This window comes from Leptodactylus fuscus, chromosome 4, assembly GCF_031893055.1.
Source record: "Leptodactylus fuscus isolate aLepFus1 chromosome 4, aLepFus1.hap2, whole genome shotgun sequence".
NCBI lineage: Eukaryota > Metazoa > Chordata > Amphibia > Anura > Leptodactylidae > Leptodactylus > Leptodactylus fuscus.
The window spans coordinates 121,924,986-121,944,464 of record NC_134268.1 but is presented as its reverse complement, the minus strand read 5'-3'; the positions used below and the strand labels follow the sequence as shown (position 1 = coordinate 121,944,464).

Here is a 19,479-nt window from a genome sequence, read left to right as displayed (position 1 = left end):
GTTTGGAGACTAGTAACATCTTTTCACCACAGTCCCAGGACTGCTGTGTCTGAGAGAGGCTTGGGAGATGGGTGAATCTTTTAGCTTCCCATTGTATCAAGTGCAGCATCCCAGAAGGGCTCCAGCATAAGGTCTATTGTACTTCAGGGCTATGTTGTATGTCCCACCCTAAATGTTCTATGTTAAATGTGAATTGTTGTGGCAGCTTTCCCTTCTAGTTCTCCTTGTGCGGTTCAAACCAGTGCCTTGGTCTGGCCCTGGCCAAATACAGGCCGCTGGGAGGTGTTGTAGGAGACCTGTCTCCTTGGTGATCCCTGGTCCAGGGTTTTGGCAGTTAGGTGCTGGAGGTGTAAGTGGGCAGAGGTATACTGCACTGCAGCCAGACTCTGGGCCAATGATCTGCCCTTACAGCCCCTGTTGGATTACTTCAAGCCCAGGCTCACCCAGAGACAGCCCTAGAACAGGGAATAGAGAGACATTTGCCAGCCGTGCCAGAAGGAACTGACAGGAGGTACGCAGTCAGTCCTAGCTTCCAGGTAACCAGAACCCTGTCAGCAACTCCTTGCCCTTCTAGAATCCCCATCTCACTAAAGAGGAGTAGCACGAGAAGAGGAATAATGGAGGACTTTTAAGATAGAGTTTGCATCATCCCTGGGCCAGCCTCCTGTGAACAAGGCAGTGGGCCTGAACTGCAACAGATATTTCCATACCTCCCAACCGTCCTGATTTCCGCGGGACATTCACGATTCCAGTGACGTGTCCCGCGGTCCTGGTTGGAGGGAGGTATGTCCCGATTTCAACTCAGATCTGCGTCCAGAGGAAGCAGATCTGAGTTGAACACATAAGCGGCTAAAGCAAGGAGATGTCACAGTTCAGCTCCTCGCTTCGCCGCTGCACGCCGCCTACTGGCTGTGTAGACACGATGTGATGACGTCACATCGCGTCTACAACTGTGTGCGAATGAGAGAGAGAGGCGCACTGAGAGCGGCGGGGGAACGAGGAGAAGGTAAGTAATGTGTACACTGAGGTGGAACATGAAACTGGGGGCAGATGAAGGAGAGGACGGCATGACACTGGGGGCAGAGATGGAGAGGACATGAATCTGGGGGCAGAGATGGAGGGGACATGAATCTGGGGGCAGAGATGGAGGGGACATGAATCTGGGGGCAGAGATGGAGGGGACATGAATCTGGGGACAGATGAAGGGTGTATATGAAACTGGGGAGAGATAGAAGGTGAACATATAATTTACGGGTGACTATAGGAGGATTATACTGTGTGCGGACACATGAAAAATTAATGAGAATGGGCGGAGTCAACATAAAAGTGGGTGGGGCTAAAATTGCCACAGCGTGCTACGCACGCCGCACATTTTGTCCCTCTTTCGGTTCTTCAAAAGTTGGGAGGTATGGGCAGTGTTATCTTCACTAACACTCTCTGGTCTCCTCTACTGGGTTGCAGCACAAGCCCTCTGGGTAGCGTAGAACATTATACTAGGAGAGCCCTATGGAGAGTATATTATACTGTGTGGGGCCACTGTGGAGAATATTATACTGTAGGGAGCATATTAGATTGTGAGTGCCAATGTGGAGCATTATACTGGGGGGAACATATTACACTGTGTGGTGCCACTATGGAGAGCATATCATACTGGGGGGCCTCAGGGTACCAAATTATATTGTGTGGGGCCACCATATAGCATTATACGGGGGGGGGGGGGGGCTCTAGACAGCATAATATATTGTGTGGGGCCATTATGGGGAGCATATCATACTGTATGGGGCCACTGTGCAGGATAGCTGTGGGGTGCATGTTATACTGAGAGGGCCTCTGAGCATATTTTATTGTGTGGGACCTCTGTGGAACATAATATACTGTGTGGGGCCACTGTTATGCAATATACTGGGGGGATAGTGTGGAGAGAATATTATACTGTGAAAGGTTTTCTTCTGCACTGTGTATTATATTATTGTGTGTGGGGGACACTGGAGCATTACACTGGTGGGCCATGTTATATTGTGTCAGACTACTAGGGTACATATTAGAAGGGGTATTATACTGTGTTGGGGCTCTGGGGAGCTTATTCTACTGTGTGAAGCGTTCTATACCATGTGGGGCCCGATATGGAGGACTCAGGGGAACCTTTTTTTTTTTTTTTTTTTTACTGTGGAGGGCACTGTAGGGCATTACTTATTCCATGTGGATCATTATACTGTTGGGGAGGGGGGCTCAAAACTCCTGCTGACATCACCCCTCCCTCACTGTAATCTTGCACACACGTATAGTCTTCTATGTCCGTGTCATTCTTTGTACAGTACTATGTATGACTATACAGGGAACATGCACATTAACACCGGCTAGTCAGCCCATATGTAAGCTTTCAGTGAAGTCGCTGTGGTGTATTAACAGGAAGCTTTTGGGTGGGCCTTCAAGTTCAACACTGGACAGACCTGCAAACACAATTACCACTGGCAGATTGGCATCTAGGCCTCTAATTGCTATTTAAATTTTCTAAAAGTTCTACCTTTGAGAGTTAGCTCACAAATTACTGCTTCAATGGTACAGAACCCCCTGACAGTTGGCTATGTTTATCTCTGAATATTCCCCATTGTGCTGGCAGTGATGTGGTCAAGTTGATTCTTTAATCCATGTATGGTGGGAATGTCCCATAAGTATAAATTTTCTGGTTGGCTTTGTTCCACCTTATATCCACTGTAACTCATTTATCGATCTCACAGGTTGCCTGTTCGCATCCTGTTTAGTGACCAAACAGCAGGTTATGCCCATGTGTGCGTATTACACATATACACACACAATCATATTGTTGATCCTAGGGTAAACTAAGTAACAATGTAATATGTGGGTATAAACTGCTATTTGGGCACAGAGCAAGGTGCAGAGGGGAAGCAGCACTAGTGTGTTTTCAGAGCACAGATTTAGACAGTTTGGTTTTTGGATGCCATGACCCTTTTGCAGAGCTCCTGAAAGATTAGTAAAATCAAATACCCTGACAATTTATCCAGTTTTAGAAACCATACCCCTAAAGGACCGTATATAGAGGGGTACTGAACATTTTCAATTTATTGTCCAAAAACGAATGCCCAAGTCATGGTGAAAAAGGAAAATGCAATATGGCGTCCAAAAACCATTCCTTCTAAACAGAAGTGTATCTAGCTGTTCGGCATATGGGGGGGGGGGGGAGAAAACATATCCAAGTGCATATCCCCAATGCAGTTATACAGATATTATTACTATCAGTGAGCATAGACTGACAGATAATAGATATCGGCTGTACACAGGGCTCTACAGCCCATTTAGGTGTATACAGTGCAGTTACATTCAGTAACTTACACGTGACATCTCAGACTAATCGTACACATTTCTCATCTCTTCCCTTTGGACCACCATGACCACTTCTTCCAGCTATGACTTGTCTCTGTATAGTTTGCAGTACAGGCATTTTTGGTGCCTCACTTTTCCAGACACCCAACCCACATTATCCTCACTTACATAAAGTCCCCATCCTGCTACTACCCCCAATTCTAAAATATATAGTACTAGCTAGTACCCGCGACTTCGTCTGCGGTGATTGTAGAAGTGGGTATATACAGGCGCAGGTAAGGTTTTCGTAGTGTGTATAAGGGATGGGATATGAAATGTAAGTTTGTATCTGGTTTTTGCTGTAATTCAGAGAATACGTGAGACTTTTGTGTTGAAGTTAACTTGTATTTGCGCTGCTATATATACGGTGTTGTGAGAAACTTTACATAGTGACTTTGGGACAGAGGTATTTTAAGTTAACCCTTTCCCGCCGATGGCATTTTTTGATTTGACTCCCCTCCTTCCAAACCCCATAACTTTTTTATTTCTCCACTCCCAGAGCCATATGAGGTCTTAATTTTTCCTGGCACAAATTTTTCTTCATGATGCCACCATTATTTATTATATATAATGTACTGGGAAGCAGGGAAAAAATTCAGAATGGGGTGGATTTGAAGAAAAAATGCATTTCTGCGATTTTCTTACGGGCTATGGTTTAACGGCGTTCACTGTGCAACCAAAATGACATGTCCCCTATATTCTGTGTTTCGTTACAATTCTGGGGATACCAAATTTATATGGTTTCATTTACATTTTGACCCCTTAAAAAAAATCCAAAACTGTTAAAAAAATTTTTTTTTTGAAAAGTCGCCACAGTCCGACAGCTGTAACTTTTTTATACGTGCGTGTACGGGGATGCATAGGGCGTCTTTTTTTGCGGGGCCGGGTGTACTTTGTAGTTCTACCATTTTCGGGAAATGTTATTGCTTTGATCACTTTTTATTCAAATTTTTATCAGAATCAAAACAGTGAAAAAATGGCGGTTTGGCACTTTTGACCATTTTTCCCGCTACGGCGTTTACCGAACAGGAAAAATATTTGTATAGCTTTGTTGAGCGGGCGATTTCGGACGTGGGGATACCTAACATGTATGTGTTTCACGGTATTTAACTACTTTTATATATGTTTTTTTAAATATTTTTTTTTACTTTTTTTAAACTTTTGTTTTTGCATTTATTAGACCCCCTAGGGGTATTGACATGGGTGGGCGGTGTCGCGGATTATCAGAGCGATGGGGGTCGGCAAACATGGCTGCTCCGGAGCGTTAAAGAGAGCCTCCTGGAGTATCGTTAAGGTGAGGGGCAAAGTGGTAAAGTATCTGTATATGTGATTGTGTGGGGTTAGGGGCTAAGCTGTAGAGGGTAATAGGAATTTTGGGGCTTGCTATGGTCCAAAGTGTGTGAGATTGCAGAGATGGTGGTGTGAGTTTGGGTTTTGTGGGGGTCCTGGCACAAACGTATGTGCGCTATTGTGACGAAAAGTAGCCTATTGCGCAATCGGGTGTATTAACTATGTTTGTGGAAAATTTCAGCCAAATCGGTGGAGCGGGTTTTGCGTGATTGAGGAACAAACATCCGAACATCCAAAACTCACAAACCCACAAACTTTCACATTTATAAATATTAATAGGATGAAAATCCCTTGTAAATTAATAATGACCCTGTGTTCCCCCAAAGTTAATACTTGCCACTTTCACTTCTTCGTTACCCGCTCCAGACTTTGTCAACACCCTCGCTCAGGTGGCGCAGTGTAATGACGTCATCGCGCTCTGGGTCAGACTTCTGCTGTCTTTAGTGGTTTCAAGGATTCCTGGAGGCCGCAAGTTCCTACATGCCTGCAGCCTCCAGAATAACAGAGCAGGAAAAACAGCTTCCTTCTCTACCTTTCCACTATGTATATCAACTGTATCGGTGTCCTGGAAACGCGGATACAGATGAAATACCTGTGTAGAGATGAAATACCCCCGCTAGCTACGCCTCTGATTGTACAGCTATAGAATCTTTACTTCAGAAGCCAAAAAGCCCAGCTGTGTGTCCAAACAAACCACCAGTGGCGTTACTAGGAATGGCAGGGCCCCAAGGCGAACATTTGACATGGGCCCCCCGGGGTATGTGTCATTTCCCATCCCCCTACTTTATATGGAACAAGTGGTGTACACCAGGAGCAAAGTAAGAGATGGAAACATTGACCCATGAACAGAGGTCCAAGGTATGTTTGAAGAATCTAGTGACCATTTAACACTTTTGGCTAGGTTTGATCATAACTTCATTTCAGAAAAGGACAATTTGACACTTATTGATGTTGAAATGTTTTACTTGATCTACAAATACAATGTTTTATTATGAAAACAGCATGTTACACGTAAAACAGACATACATGCCCTCATACGAGGAGTGGCAGCTAATGTAAACAGTGAAAACTTAAGTTTCAGTTAAGTCAATCTCCCAATTATAACATAAGCAGCAAGACATTAGGATACAATCAAGATTGTAATAGTACTTGTACTTTGCTAAGAATTTCAGGTTTTGAAAAATAGGTCCAGTTTAAAGGGGCTCTATCAGCAAAATTTTGCTGTAGGAGCCCCACATATGCGTGAATAGCCTTTAAAAAGGCTATTCAGGCACCGCTAATCTTATTTTAAATCCCCGTCCCGTTTTAAAATAAAACTATAAAAACATATAGGTAAATCATACCTGAACGTGCACCCTGGACGGTGATACACGATGGAACGTCATCTTCTGGCACACCTACCTCTTCTTTCTTCTTCTTTTGGCAACACCCTCCGGCCCTGGTTCTTCCCCAGCTTCATCTTAATCCTCTTCCGGCGGTTCAAATCTGATTGGTTGAAATCCGTCGCGTGCGCAGTATCGCTCGCTCTGGAGCTACTGTGCACACTCCGGCGCCATTTCTCTCAGTGGAAGTGCCACTGGAGTGTGCGCAGTCGCTCTGGAGGGAGCGCTACTGCGCACGCGCCGGATTTCAACCAATCGGATTTGAACCGCCGGAAGAGGATGAAGCCGGGAAAGGGCCAGGACCGGAGGGCATCGCCGAAAGAGGTAGGCGTGCCAGAAGAGGACGTCGGATCATGCATCACCGCCCAGGGTGCACGTTCAGGTATGATTTCCCTATGTTTTTATAGTTTTATTTTAAAACTGGATGGGGTTTAAATAAGATTAGCAGTGCCTGAATAGCCTTTTTAAATGCTATTCACGCATATGTGGGGCTCCTACAGCATAATTTTGCTGATAGAGCCCCTTTAATACTCTAAAATTAGCACCATGTCCAGCCAAAAGCTGTCTGGTGTCCATCCCTATTCCAGTGAATGAGGCAGAACTACAATTCAGACATCGCTCATGGATATGAGGAGTACTGTTTCTACAGGAAATAAGCCTTTCTTTTAATCATTCTGGACAATCCTTTCAGTTTAAAAATAAGTAACCAATTACAGTTAATAGAATATTGGCTGAACAAGTTTTATACAAAAGGTAAACCAGTTTTACAGTATTCAGACTTTATGGTGTATATTCAGGAATATTTATACAAAATTTACACACCTATTAGGACTCAAATGACTGCATAAAAATATATCTTGAACAATACATTCTCATATGTAACAATAATAACCTTGAAATAATGTAACTATCAACAATTTATGAATAGAAAACATTGTATATTGAACCTCTGTAACCTTATTTGAGAAGTGCTCATCAGTGGGTTCATAAAAGTGCCAAAAGTAACAGACGCAGGAACAACAGATACCCACAATTAATCTTATCTTGGGTAGAAACAAGATGAAGAGTTTACTTTTATTTAAATCATATTATTTGAGGTTTAGGTGGAGATGTAGTTTAAAGGGGTTATTAAGCAAAACAGATGATCTATTATCAGGACAGGATAATTTTCAAATCAACCGTGGGTCCAACTATCAGGACCTGCACACATCAGCTGTTTTTACCAGTCTGCCCATCTAGCATAGTTCACATTCTGGAAGCTGCTGTACTCACTAACAGAGTCTTTCATAGTGGCGGCTATGAGAACTGTTGTGTTGTCAATATGAAAAAGACGGCAAGTGACCACTGCAGCACCCAAAATATAAACAATGTCAGGAGTGATAGTAAAGTGAACAAAGCTGATCTGTGGGGGGTCCGGTCTGATCAAAAATTGATATACCCATCATAGTCAGTGGGACAGTGAAAACCATGCTATGAATTGGGCCACAAGAACGGGAGACAACAATAAAACAGCCTTGATGCTCATCTGGTGTCCACTGTAGAACTTTGTTGCGGGATTGAGGGGGAGGGGGGGGCCCGGCTGGATGACAGTCTCCAAACAGATTTAAACCCAGTCTCAAGGCTAGTGCATCAGTTTTATCAAAGTGGATTTAATTAAACTTTTAAAATATCCCAGCCATTGTGAAATGTGTTTTAAGAATTAAAACAGTAAGTTTTGTCATATGAGAAGTCTTTATCATTATTTCCAGAAATGACAGTCTGTGAGGAACACCCCTCCTGACAGAGTCCATAGTGCTGTAGTGTTAGAGGGGGCGGTCCTTACCGCCCAGCTATGACACTAAGCGGTGAGGAACGCCCCCCACCCCTCCCCCTGTCGGGGGGGGGGGGGGGGGCATTCCTCACCGCTCAGTGTCAAGCAAAAACTATCCAAAAACTCAAGTTCGATGGATGCAAGTATTGTAAAGGTGATAGAGAAGGGGTCCTTCTATATGTTAGCATGAAATTCATGCATAATAATAATAATAGATTTTTTTTCTGCACAAATTAAAAAAATCTAAAAGTTACAATTTGGAGGAAAATCCAATAAAATTTGAAGATTTTAACATTATAATGCATTATTTAGGAAAATCAGAAAAATATAATTGTATAGTTTGGAACACAGTATAGATGCAGCTGCTCCCCATTTCTTACTGTTCTATGTTTTATAATGCCCAAAATAACTGTTTGAAGTGACCCACCAAAGACCCAGGTTTCCGTTTCATTAGAGCCTGTACTGCATGAAAAGCTAGTGAGAGAAACCATGCAAGGAGCATACATTTTTTTGTTTTTGGAGAAGTTTTTCTTTCATTCAAGTGGTCATCTCCACATCTCAAAAATATATGCTGAACCAATTTGATGTTACTGTAAATTCAGAAAGGCAGACAGTCTGGAAGAACCAGAACACAAACCATACCACACTATCTGAATACAGAAAACTCAAATGTATTGTATGTTATAACTTGCTACCGCATAATCTGAACAGCTTTAATATTAACCTTAAGCATAGACTTGTGTAAATAAATAGCAGAAGTGCTCATAATTGTTAGAGACAAAAGGGAAACTTAAGAGTGGAATTGAAATAACAAAAATTAGAGATAGGTAGGTAACTATCAGGGACGTATTTAAAATTTCACTTTTATTGATATGTATTAAAAGCTATACTTAGTACAAGACAACATAACAAAAATGTGGTATAAAATACCCCAAAATTCACAAAGATAATGATTATGTGCAACCACCTAGCCTGTGGGGGAGTGGGACACACCGCCCTCCACAATCGTTTATTTACCCCACTAGTGTTACACTTCTTATCTTTGTTGTGGATAATGGGTTAAAGAGCAGGGCTGGAAAAACGTGTGCTATAGCCGCCTTTGTTATCTATAGAGTACTGGCTGGCAAATAACTCCACTGCTATAGATTTTTCCTTCCCATAAGCTGGAGCTACAGTTAATAATTCATTTTGTTAAAACACTGAAGCTCTCTGCTGTGCAATAAAATGCCTACAAAAGAGGACTTGTTAGCAGGCTGGTATACAGAGTAACTGGATAGTAACACCTATCTAAGGCTAAAGTAGTTATCCGGGTAGAGCTGCTCTGCTGCTGATAAAGCTGCTCTGCTGCTGATAAATCACATGCAGCTCAGACAGCTCAATTCCCCTTGCCTGCTTTAGGGCTAAACATCAATGCCATGGGGGAAACGGGAGTCATATCATAAGACGCTAATGTGATTTAGATAGTGGTCAGTTAATCTCCTGTGCACAACAAAAGCCTCTGATGATTCATGCTGACAGGGAGAGTATGTTAGTATGTTGAAACGCCGCGTCAGGCAAAGATTAAGACAATCTCGGCTATTGTTTTAGCCCTAAAGCAGGCAAGGGGAATTGAGCTGTCTGAGCTGCATGTGATTTATCAGCAGCAGAGCAGCTCTACCCGGATAACTACTTTAGCCTTAGATAGGTGTTACTATCCGGTTACTCTGTATACCAGCCTGCTAACAAGTCCTCTTTTGTAGGCATTTTATTGCACAGCAGAGAGCTTCAGTGTTTTAACAAAATGAATTATTAACTGTAGCTCCAGCTTATGGGAAGGAAAAATCTATAGCAGTGGAGTTATTTGCCAGCCAGTACTCTATAGATAACAAAGGCGGCTATAGCACACATTTTTCCAGCCCTGCTCTTTAACCCATTATCCACAACAAAGATAAGAAGTGTAACACTAGTGGGGTAAATAAACGATTGTGGAGGGCGGTGTGTCCCACTCCCCCACAGGCTAGGTGGTTGCACATAATCATTACCTTTGTGAATTTTGGGGTATTTTATACCACATTTTTGTTATGTTGTCTTGTACTAAGTATAGCTTTTAATACATATCAATAAAAGTGAAATTCTAAATACGTCCCTGATAGTTACCTACCTATCTCCAATTTTTGTTTATTAACTGGGCACGTAGCATTGGTTATCTCTACTTTAATTTTGGAATTGAAATAAGCAGGACAATATACACAGCATACAGAATTGTACATTTTTCTTCTCATTGATCATGGTTTATATTTTTGCCATTTTTTTTTCCACACTCACATCTATCCATTTAAGCTGATTTGGCATTAACATGTGTCTTTTGAAAGGAACACACAACAATAACATTTTAAATATACATCTCTACCAGAGACTTTGTACAGGCTTTCTGGAGAAGAAATCTCATTAATGCATACCTCCAATAAAACAACTTTTCATAAATGAATGAATGAATGAATGAATGAATGAATGAATGAATGAATAGTACAGCTAAATAAAAGAAACTTTGCTGGTAACCTTTAAGCAAGCGTACCCTCTCTATAATCTTATTAAAAGAATAGTGGCTACAATTTTTAAAGTGTTAGGAGCTAGCATAGATTTTCACCTACGTGTAAGGCCAAAAGGATGATGTGACTTTTATGCCCCTTTAGTGGTACAAAAGGATAATGAAAATGATCCTGGCGATGCACCTACTAAACACAAAAACGCCACTTCACTTATTTAAGTCACAAATGGTGTGAAGTCACAATTCACCAATCTGCAACTATATTATGCTAAAAAAAAAAAATAGTTAATGATTAATTTCCCCAATGTTTCCTTAACTTGATTTAATGTCTCCTCTGTACGGTGATGGAACATTTTTTCACTAGGTATAGCTGATTCAAGTGTGCTACTGTATCTTAGTTACTTAATGAAGCAGCACTTAGAAGTTGCAGTATGCTTTTTCAGCAGTCAAGTCCCCTCTCCATAGACTTCTATGTTGGTAACGCACCAATAAGCAATAGACAGTTGCTTACATTCACTTGTACTATTAATTTATGAAAACTTGTTTTAAAAAAAGAAAATTCAAGGCACACTATATACATAACATAGAAAAAACAAAAACAAAAAAAACAATTTGGTTTGGCACACATGTCCTTTGCTTCAAAGCAACTCCTCTCAGTTATACTGTACCACTGAAGTGCTGTTTTTGCAGTTATAAAATATATACATGCTGGTTGCATAAAATAAAAATTAAAAAAAAACCCAAAAAACAAATATATAAGTTAGTTGACAGTATGAGGACAAATAAGGTCTAAGTAACCTAGTATTATAGGTTAATCGTGAAGGCAATTTTATGTTCAAGTATAGAAATAGCCAACATAATGAAAAAACCCAAAAGAATTCCAGCATTCTGTAACAGAAAGTACCCCCAGCGACTGCAGCCATGATCACTTGCATCATTGTGCAACATTTCAGGTACCTAAGAAGGGGGGGGGAAAAAAATAATTTGTGAGCAAAAATGAAAATAGCTTCTCTCAATATTCTTGTCATTCGGTTGTTGTAACTAAGATATATTGTTTGACTGCTGTAAATACTTAGAGGTATTCCCATGAACATAATCATATCTATATTTGTAGATAATTAAAAGTTAAACATTTTTGCAAATATAAGTAATTAAAAATTCTGCAGAGTTTTAAAGATTTTCTCTAACTTTCTTAGTGGTGACAGTGTCTTGATTGGTTGCCAATGGTTACGACCACTAATGCAGAAACTTTCTATGGTCTGGGACTTGTCAGGAACCCAGCTATGATTTTCTTATTGTAGCTGGGATATCAGGCGGGGACACTACAGAAGATATCCTGACCACAATAAAGACATCATGGCTGATTTTCTGACCTTAGAAAGTTTCTGTATTGGTGGTTGTATCCACGGCAACCGATCAAGATAACAGACTGACACCACTAAGAAAGTTAGAGAAAATCTTTAAAACTCTGCAGAATTTTTAATTACTTATATTTGCAAAAATGTTTAACTTTTAATTATCTACAAATTTAAAAATAATTATGTAGATGGGAATACCCCTTTAAGCCCTTCTCTGAGGATAAGTAGGCAGAAACAAAAAAGAAGCAGATTTATCAAATACTTTCCAACTTTTAGGCCGGAGCACCACGTAGCCAATCCTATCCATGAATAACAGAAAAATAAGTGTAGTGTAGAATAATTAATGGTAGCATCATGAAGAAAAGTTTGTTCTGCAAACATTAAGACCACATATGGCTCAGAGTAGAGAAATTAAAAAAAAAGTTATGGGGTTTGGGGAGGAGGGGCAGGGAGTAAAAAAAACCAAAAAACAAAAAAATGCCCATGGCGGGAAGGGGTTAAGCTTCTTAACCTCCTCTCTGACTTGTCTGGTTAGTTTCTGGGTCTTCATGATGCTGTTTGTTCACTGGTGTTCTCTAACAAACCGCTGACACTAGGTTCACACTAGCCTTTGGGTCTCCGTTCTCAGCTTTCTGTCTTCTGCCGGTAGAAGACTGAAAGCTGTCATAACTGGTTCGGCCGTGAGCGTTTTATGCTCTCCGCCGCGAAACAGGTTTTTTAAAACCGGACACAGTGTACTGTATGTCTGACTCTGTGTCCAATTTTTAAAAAAACGGTTTCGCGGCGGAGAGCATAAAACACTCACAGCCCGACATCTTTCAAACCCATTAATTTGAATGGGTTTGAAAAAGTCCTGCAGGTTTCCGTCTCCTGACTCTGTTTTGTGCAGGAAACAGAAACCTGCAGAACGGAGAACGGGCGCAGATGTGAGCGAGCCCTGAGGCCTTCACAGAACAAGTGTATTTATACTGAGACTAAATGACACAGCTGGACTCTAAGTGACCTCTGAAAGTAATTGATTGTACTGTATTTTATTTAGGGGCATCAGAGTACAGAGGGCAGAATACTTTTGCAAGTTACACTTTTCAGATATTAATTTGATTAAAATTTTGATAAATGTATAATTTTCATTCCACAATTATCTGTTAATTTACGTTGGCCTATCACTTACAACCACAAATGTAAATATATTTTATTGGTATTTTAAGGTGACAAAATGTGAAAGTTCAAGGGGTATGAATACTTTTGCAAGGCACTGCATATTCTTTCATCACTCCTAGTAGCCAAATGGCACAACTTACATAAATCAGCATATTCTGCTGAGATCTGCATTATTTGGCTCATGATAAGAGCTCATTATACAGCGAGTGAAAATAGAAGATAAACTAAACTGGATGGCCAACTTATTCAACTATGAAATTTAACAATCTATATGTTAAACGCTTCTGAAGATTTTAATTTGACCTTTTGACCTAGCAGGCATAAGATAGACCAAATAGTCATATCATTAATATTGGCTTAAATCAAATCCTCAGAATAGGATTGTGAATGCAGCTAGAAGTAATCTTGGCACTATTACTACAGCTGCCAGGCCAGAAGAGTGCGTGAGACACTTTAGAAACTGTCAAAAACCTCATTATCATAGGTACTTACCATGTCAACAAAAGCAACATACATGAATAAACCGGCTGTAAGAGCAAAGATCCACATTGAAACGTTTTCAGCATAGTGGCCTATAAGAATACCAGTGATCATACCCAGGTATGCCAACATGGCAGAGAGGGCATTATATAACACTGCCTGCTTTACAGTCATACCAGCCTTCAATAGGATTGCAAAATCACCTAGAAGAGGGGAAAAAGAGAACAGTAACTATTTAAATCTTTAAAAAAAAAAAAAATTACAATTCATAGGAATTTAATTTTGTAAGCTTCTGCTAACATTTTTTCCAACACCAAACATACTGAAGTTCAGATACGATTACATCACAGAGGTTAACAAGAGTTTCCCCTAGGACTAGAATCTTATTTGACAAGTTTGCATTAGTTAATATAAAAAAGTATGTACAATATATTTTTCCCCTTAATTCTTCAAGGTTAATCATTATTTCACAATTTTATTATAGCTCCCATCCAGATTCTGAGATGCCCAAGTTCTAAAATAATGCTCTGCTTAATGATTACATTGGGCATAACCTTCCCGACATGCGCCGTTGGGTCTGTAACTATGGCGACCGCCTGGGAGCCTGGTGGCCGCCATAGCCGCCGGGTATCTACTGCTTTAAGCAGTAGACAACCGGCTCTAATGCCTCCGATCGGTCCCCGGACTGATCGGAGGCATTAACCCCTCCGGCGCCGCGGTCAAAGGCGCCGGAGGCGCCATTTTCCCGACGGCGCATGGGCGCCGCCATTTTGCCCGGGATCGCCGGCTCCTGGAGTATGCTCCAGGGCCGACGTCCCGTTGCCATGACAGCCGGGAGCCTGTACAAGGCTCCCAGGCTTGTCTGCAAATCCTCTCTTTTGCAGGCATTAGCATTGTAATGCATTGCATTAGTGATCAGACCCCCTGGGGTTCAACACCCCTAGGGGGTCTAATAAATGCAAAAAAAAAAAAAAAGTTAAAAAAAAATAAAATATAAAAAAAAGATAAAAAGTATTAAAAGTTCAAATCACCCCCCTTTCCCTAGAACACATATAAAAGTAGTTAAAAACTGTGAAACATATACATGTTAGGTATATGTTCAACACCCCTAGGGGGTCTAATAAATGTAAAAAAAAAATATAAAAAAAATATAAAAAGTATTAAAAATTCAAAACACATACATGTTAGGTATCCCCGTGTCCGAAATCGCCCGCTCTACAAATCTATAAAAATATTTTTCCTGTTCGGTAAACGCCGTAGCGGGAAAAATAGTCGAAAGTGCCAAACCGCCGTTTTTTCACTGTTTTGATTCCGATAAAAATTTTAATAAAAAGTGATCAAAGCAATAACATTTCCCGAAAATGGTAGAACTAAAAAGTACACCCGGCCCCGCAAAAAAAGACGCCCTATGCATCCCCGTACACTCACGTATAAAAAAAAGTTATGGCCGTCGGAATATGGCGACTTTTAGAGAAAAATTTTTTTTTTTTTTTTAACAATTTTGGAATTTTTTTTAGGGGTCAAAATGTAAATAAAACCATATAAATTTGGTATCCCTGGAACCGTACCGAAACACAGAATACAGGGAACATGTCATTTTGGCTGCACAGTGAACGCCGTAAAACCAAAGCCCGTCAGAAAGTCGCAGAAATGCATTTTTTCTTCAAATCCACCCCATTCAGAATTTTTTTTCTGCTTCCCAGTACATTATATAGAATAATTAATGGTAGCATCATGAAGAAAAATTTGTCCCGCAAAAATTAAGACCTCATATGGCTCTGGGAGCGCAGAAATAAAAAAGTTATGGGGTTTAGAAGGAGGGGAGTCAAAAACGAAAATCAAAAAATGCCATCGGCGGGAAGGGGTTACATTGGGCATAACTCTAGTTTGACATAGGAGCGGTTATGAGGGTCATAAATGTTACCACTTGATAAAAGTAATGTATATGTTGTATATGTATTGTTGTTTGTATGTGTGTCAATAACCTATTTAAAAGAAAATATTAAGATCCTCTGGTAGCTTAGACCAACAGATTATCCCTTCAAGGACCAAGAGGTTTCCCCAGAGAAAGTCCATACAGCATCAATAAAACCGGATTTTTGTACTCACTGGAATATCCTTCTCATTGTATTCAATGGGGAACACAGTACCATGGGTATAAACCTAGCCACTAGGACAGACACTAGGGAAAGGAAAAGCTGTTGGCTCCGCCTCCAGGCTATACCCTGCCACAGCACTGTACATGAAACAGTTTGTACTGCAGCAGTAGGAGAGATACACAAAAGAACAAAAGTAACATTGAACCAACCACCACCAACATGTCCATAGCTCGAAAAGGAACTAACACAGCTCGGGCAGAAACAAAACAAAACAAAACAAAAAAAAAAAAAAAAAAAAAAAAAAAAAAAAACTCACCCCCACAAGGGTAGGATCTGTGTCCCCCAGTGAATAAAATGAGAAAAGGATTTTACGCAAGTACAAAAATCCAATTTTCTCACCTATTTCACAGGGGAACACAGCACCAAGGGATGTCCTAAAGCAGTCCAAGAGGGTGTGATTAACACAGCCATGCAAACCACTTAGCGCACATCCGCTTGCATAATGGATCCAGTGGAGGCCCAAGTGTGAGCCTTACAGTCCTGGGAAGCAGATGCCTGATGCAAACAGTCCAGGGAGCTCCAGCTCCAACATCTCTACCCTTAGGCCTCCTTAATTGCAGACCAAAAATCAAATCGGGAGGTGAAAGCAAGAAGGCCCTTACAAGGACCCTCAGGAAGAACTAACAAAACGTCTGAAAAATGATGTGCGATACAAAGACCCAAGTCAGTTTTAAAACCCAGTGTCTGTAGGACACAACCTGATTCATGCACAGTGGCTGTGGCAGGGTATAGCCTGGAAGCGGAGCCAACAGCTTTTGTTTTCCCTAGTGTTTGTCTTCTAGTGATCAGTGATCTACAGTATATCAATGTTGCTGTGACCCCCTGTGAAAGACAAGAAAGAGGGTTATACAATTCAAATAGACACAGACCTGTCCATGACAAAGAAGGGAAGGGGAGTGTGATTTTCTCTCTGGGTCTGGCTGACACGGCTTTCCCAGGTTGAGTAAATGGACAAAAACATTTCAACCCCCATCTCATACAGGGGTGTGAATTAAACTGCAGAAATAATATTCATGAGACTTCCCTCCTTATTAATTCACCTTTCAGTGACAGACAGAGGATTAGAACAATGAACCAGAAGTGAATCTCTGAAACCTGAGGCAAGGCCTAAGATTATAAAACTGAATTATGATAAGATTGATCACACTTGTGGATTCAACTGAGCTGACTGGTGTCCATCTTCTATTCTCCAAGTTCCTTGGGAACTGTGACATGTAAGGCTTGGTTCACACGGGGTTTTCAGGACCGGATTTGACGTGGAATCCGCCTCAGAATCCAGTCCAAAAAATGCCTCCCATTGACTTTAATGGGAGCCGTTCACTTCCTTTTTCTACGGATTCCACAGCTGAATCAGCCGTGGTCGTCCACGGCACGACACTCCCTCCCAACTAGGCCCATTCATTTGGGCTTAATCCACAGCAGAATGCTGCAACAGTAATGGCTAACCGTGGGAGGCATTTTTTGGACCAGATTCTGAGGTGGGTTTGAGGTGTTCCCCCCCTCCTTTTTATCTTACAAACAACTTGCTTGTTGTAGGTGACTTTCATTTTGTCTGTTTTAGCAAGCTCTGAACCTTTTTGCATAAAAACACATTAACATTAGTACTTGTGTGCTCTATGAAGCCATTGCGGCTGGGCTCCACGTTAAATACACAAATAACACTGCGTGTTACAGTACCTGCCAAATGGATTGGATTCTAGCTAATCCTATCCACACATTGCAGGAAAAAAAAATAAAATAAAAATAAGATATAGATTTGACCACCGCAATCAAAGGGTTAAAACCTCCGATCAATAAAAGCATCGATCGGAGGTTAAGGAGAAGGGTGATAGCTGTCTAACAACTATCACCCGCTTCTGATTCAGCTAGTGAGCGGGCGGAATTACCATGACGTACTATTACCTCATGGTGCGCTAAGTACCTAGCGCCCATGAGGTAATAGTACGTCAAAGGTCACTAAGGGGTTAACATCCACTGGAAATAAAGAAAACAGTCAACAAAGATCTGGAAACTACCCTGTTTCCCCGAAAATAAGTCGTCCCCGAAAGTAAGACATAGCAGAGGTTTTGTTGAATTGCCTAATAGAAGGCACCCCCAAAAGTAAGATATCCCCCAATAATAATAATAATCTTTCTGCGCAAAGATTGTATGAAGAAAAACACTGCAGCCAGTTGAACACTGTGCGCGATGTTCCGTGTACAAAGGTATGCCGGCTGCTGACGCCACTGTGATATGTTGTATCCACTGTTCCTGCTGTTGTAGGATGAGATGGGAGATGACCATTGTACATACACTAAGCATCATATACGGCGGGATCTCTACTCTCCCAGCTCATCCCACAGCAGTAGGAACAGTGGATAAAAGGTACGGTATCACAGCAGCGGCAGCAGCCGGCTTTCCTGTGCACACGGAGCACCGCACACAGCATTCAGCCGGCTACAAAGTTTTTCTTCATACAGTCTTTGCGCAGCAAGAACACCTCAGCGTAGCGCAGTGGTAGCAGCAGCACACAAAAATAAAATAAGATATCCCCTAACAGTAAGACATTAAATTTTGGTCCTAAAGATATTCTATAAGACACTCTTATTTTCGGAGAAACGCGGTATGAGGAACTGATACAGAAAGGATATTGGAAATTTGTATAACTGTTCATTACACATACATTTATTTGCTGAAACTAGACTACCCCTTTAACAGTGCAGCAGAGTATGCTTTATGGCAGCCAAAATTAATGAGAAAAGAAGGTCTGTAGACCATCACACATTTTGTAGATTGTAAGAGTGCCACACACACTCACTAGTCTTAGTTGCCCAGAACGAAAAACAGCTCAGATTAAAATAAAACGGATTAAGTTCCCCATAGCAACCAAAGTATTTCCCAAATTTTCTAGCAGTACTTATGTCATTAATACATTATATGCTTTATTAACATTAATTTTGTCCGCGTGAAAGCCTGCATTTTTTTTTAAACACTTTCCTTTGCTTCTTTGAGAGCTGTGCATCACTTCACATTTTCTCACTATGTATGGAGTAGGGGGCTATATGAATAAAAAATGTTTGGGGCGGGTCACATCAAATGGATATCTCTCAGGCATTAAAAATTGTAGAAACTTGCTTGTGTGTTATATGAAAGGAGATTCTCATCTTGGATGTAGGTCTACACTAACTATTTACAGAGATCACTGGTTGAAAAGAGTCAGGATTGAGATATTTATTTGCAGAATCTCTTAAGACACTAAAAGCAAGTTTGTACAATTTAAGTTTAAATTGCAGATGGTTTCTAAACAATGACAAAATGATGGTCTTCCCAGTAAATTGGTGTTTCCATTGCAGAGATATCACAACATCAAGAATATGCTAATTTGGAGCAGCAAGCACACTGCCACTTTCCTCTTTGGAGCCAAGACCTTGTTGCTCCAGAGAACCAAGCTGTACCACTCTTATTATGTAAATGTGCTCTCAGCAACAGAGGCACCAAGTCCCAAGGAAAAAAATGTTAGGGTAGAGTCACCTGAATCAATCTATGTATGAATTTACATTAGTTTGGAAAATATACAAATTGTATAAAATGATTTAAACTTACCTAACTCATGCGGTAATTCATGACAGAAAACTGCAACAGAAGTGCTTAAGCCGCTGGAAAGCCCTTCAGTAAATGCTGCTCCTGTGATTTAATGGCAACGTTTACAAACATGTAGTACAGGCACGTACAAAAATACAGTTGTTTGCATGCTTATAGAAAATGTGAGGCTTAGCTAAATGTTAATATACATATTAACTAGAAGAGAATATAAAAGGGAGTCTACCACCTCCCTCTAATATATTCAATTGTTACTATCATATTACACTTATAAGAATACCTGTATTATACA

The 19,479-nt window shown here is 40.8% G+C and overlaps 1 protein-coding gene across 1 annotated transcript in view; it reads right to left on the bottom strand.

Annotated features, from left to right (window-relative positions):
- Positions 1–10,480: 10,480 nt before the first annotated feature.
- The window catches only part of SLC39A6 (solute carrier family 39 member 6), a 28,603-nt gene continuing 19,604 nt past the window's right edge, over positions 10,481–19,479 (bottom strand). The window contains exons 7-9 of the mRNA XM_075271012.1: positions 19,191–19,271; positions 13,462–13,652; positions 10,481–11,407 (exon numbers count right to left, since the gene is read on the bottom strand). Of these exons, the coding sequence (XP_075127113.1) occupies positions 11,255–11,407; positions 13,462–13,652; positions 19,191–19,271 (425 nt within the window). The 3' untranslated portion in view covers positions 10,481–11,254. The remainder of the gene's footprint in view (positions 11,408–13,461; positions 13,653–19,190; positions 19,272–19,479) is intronic.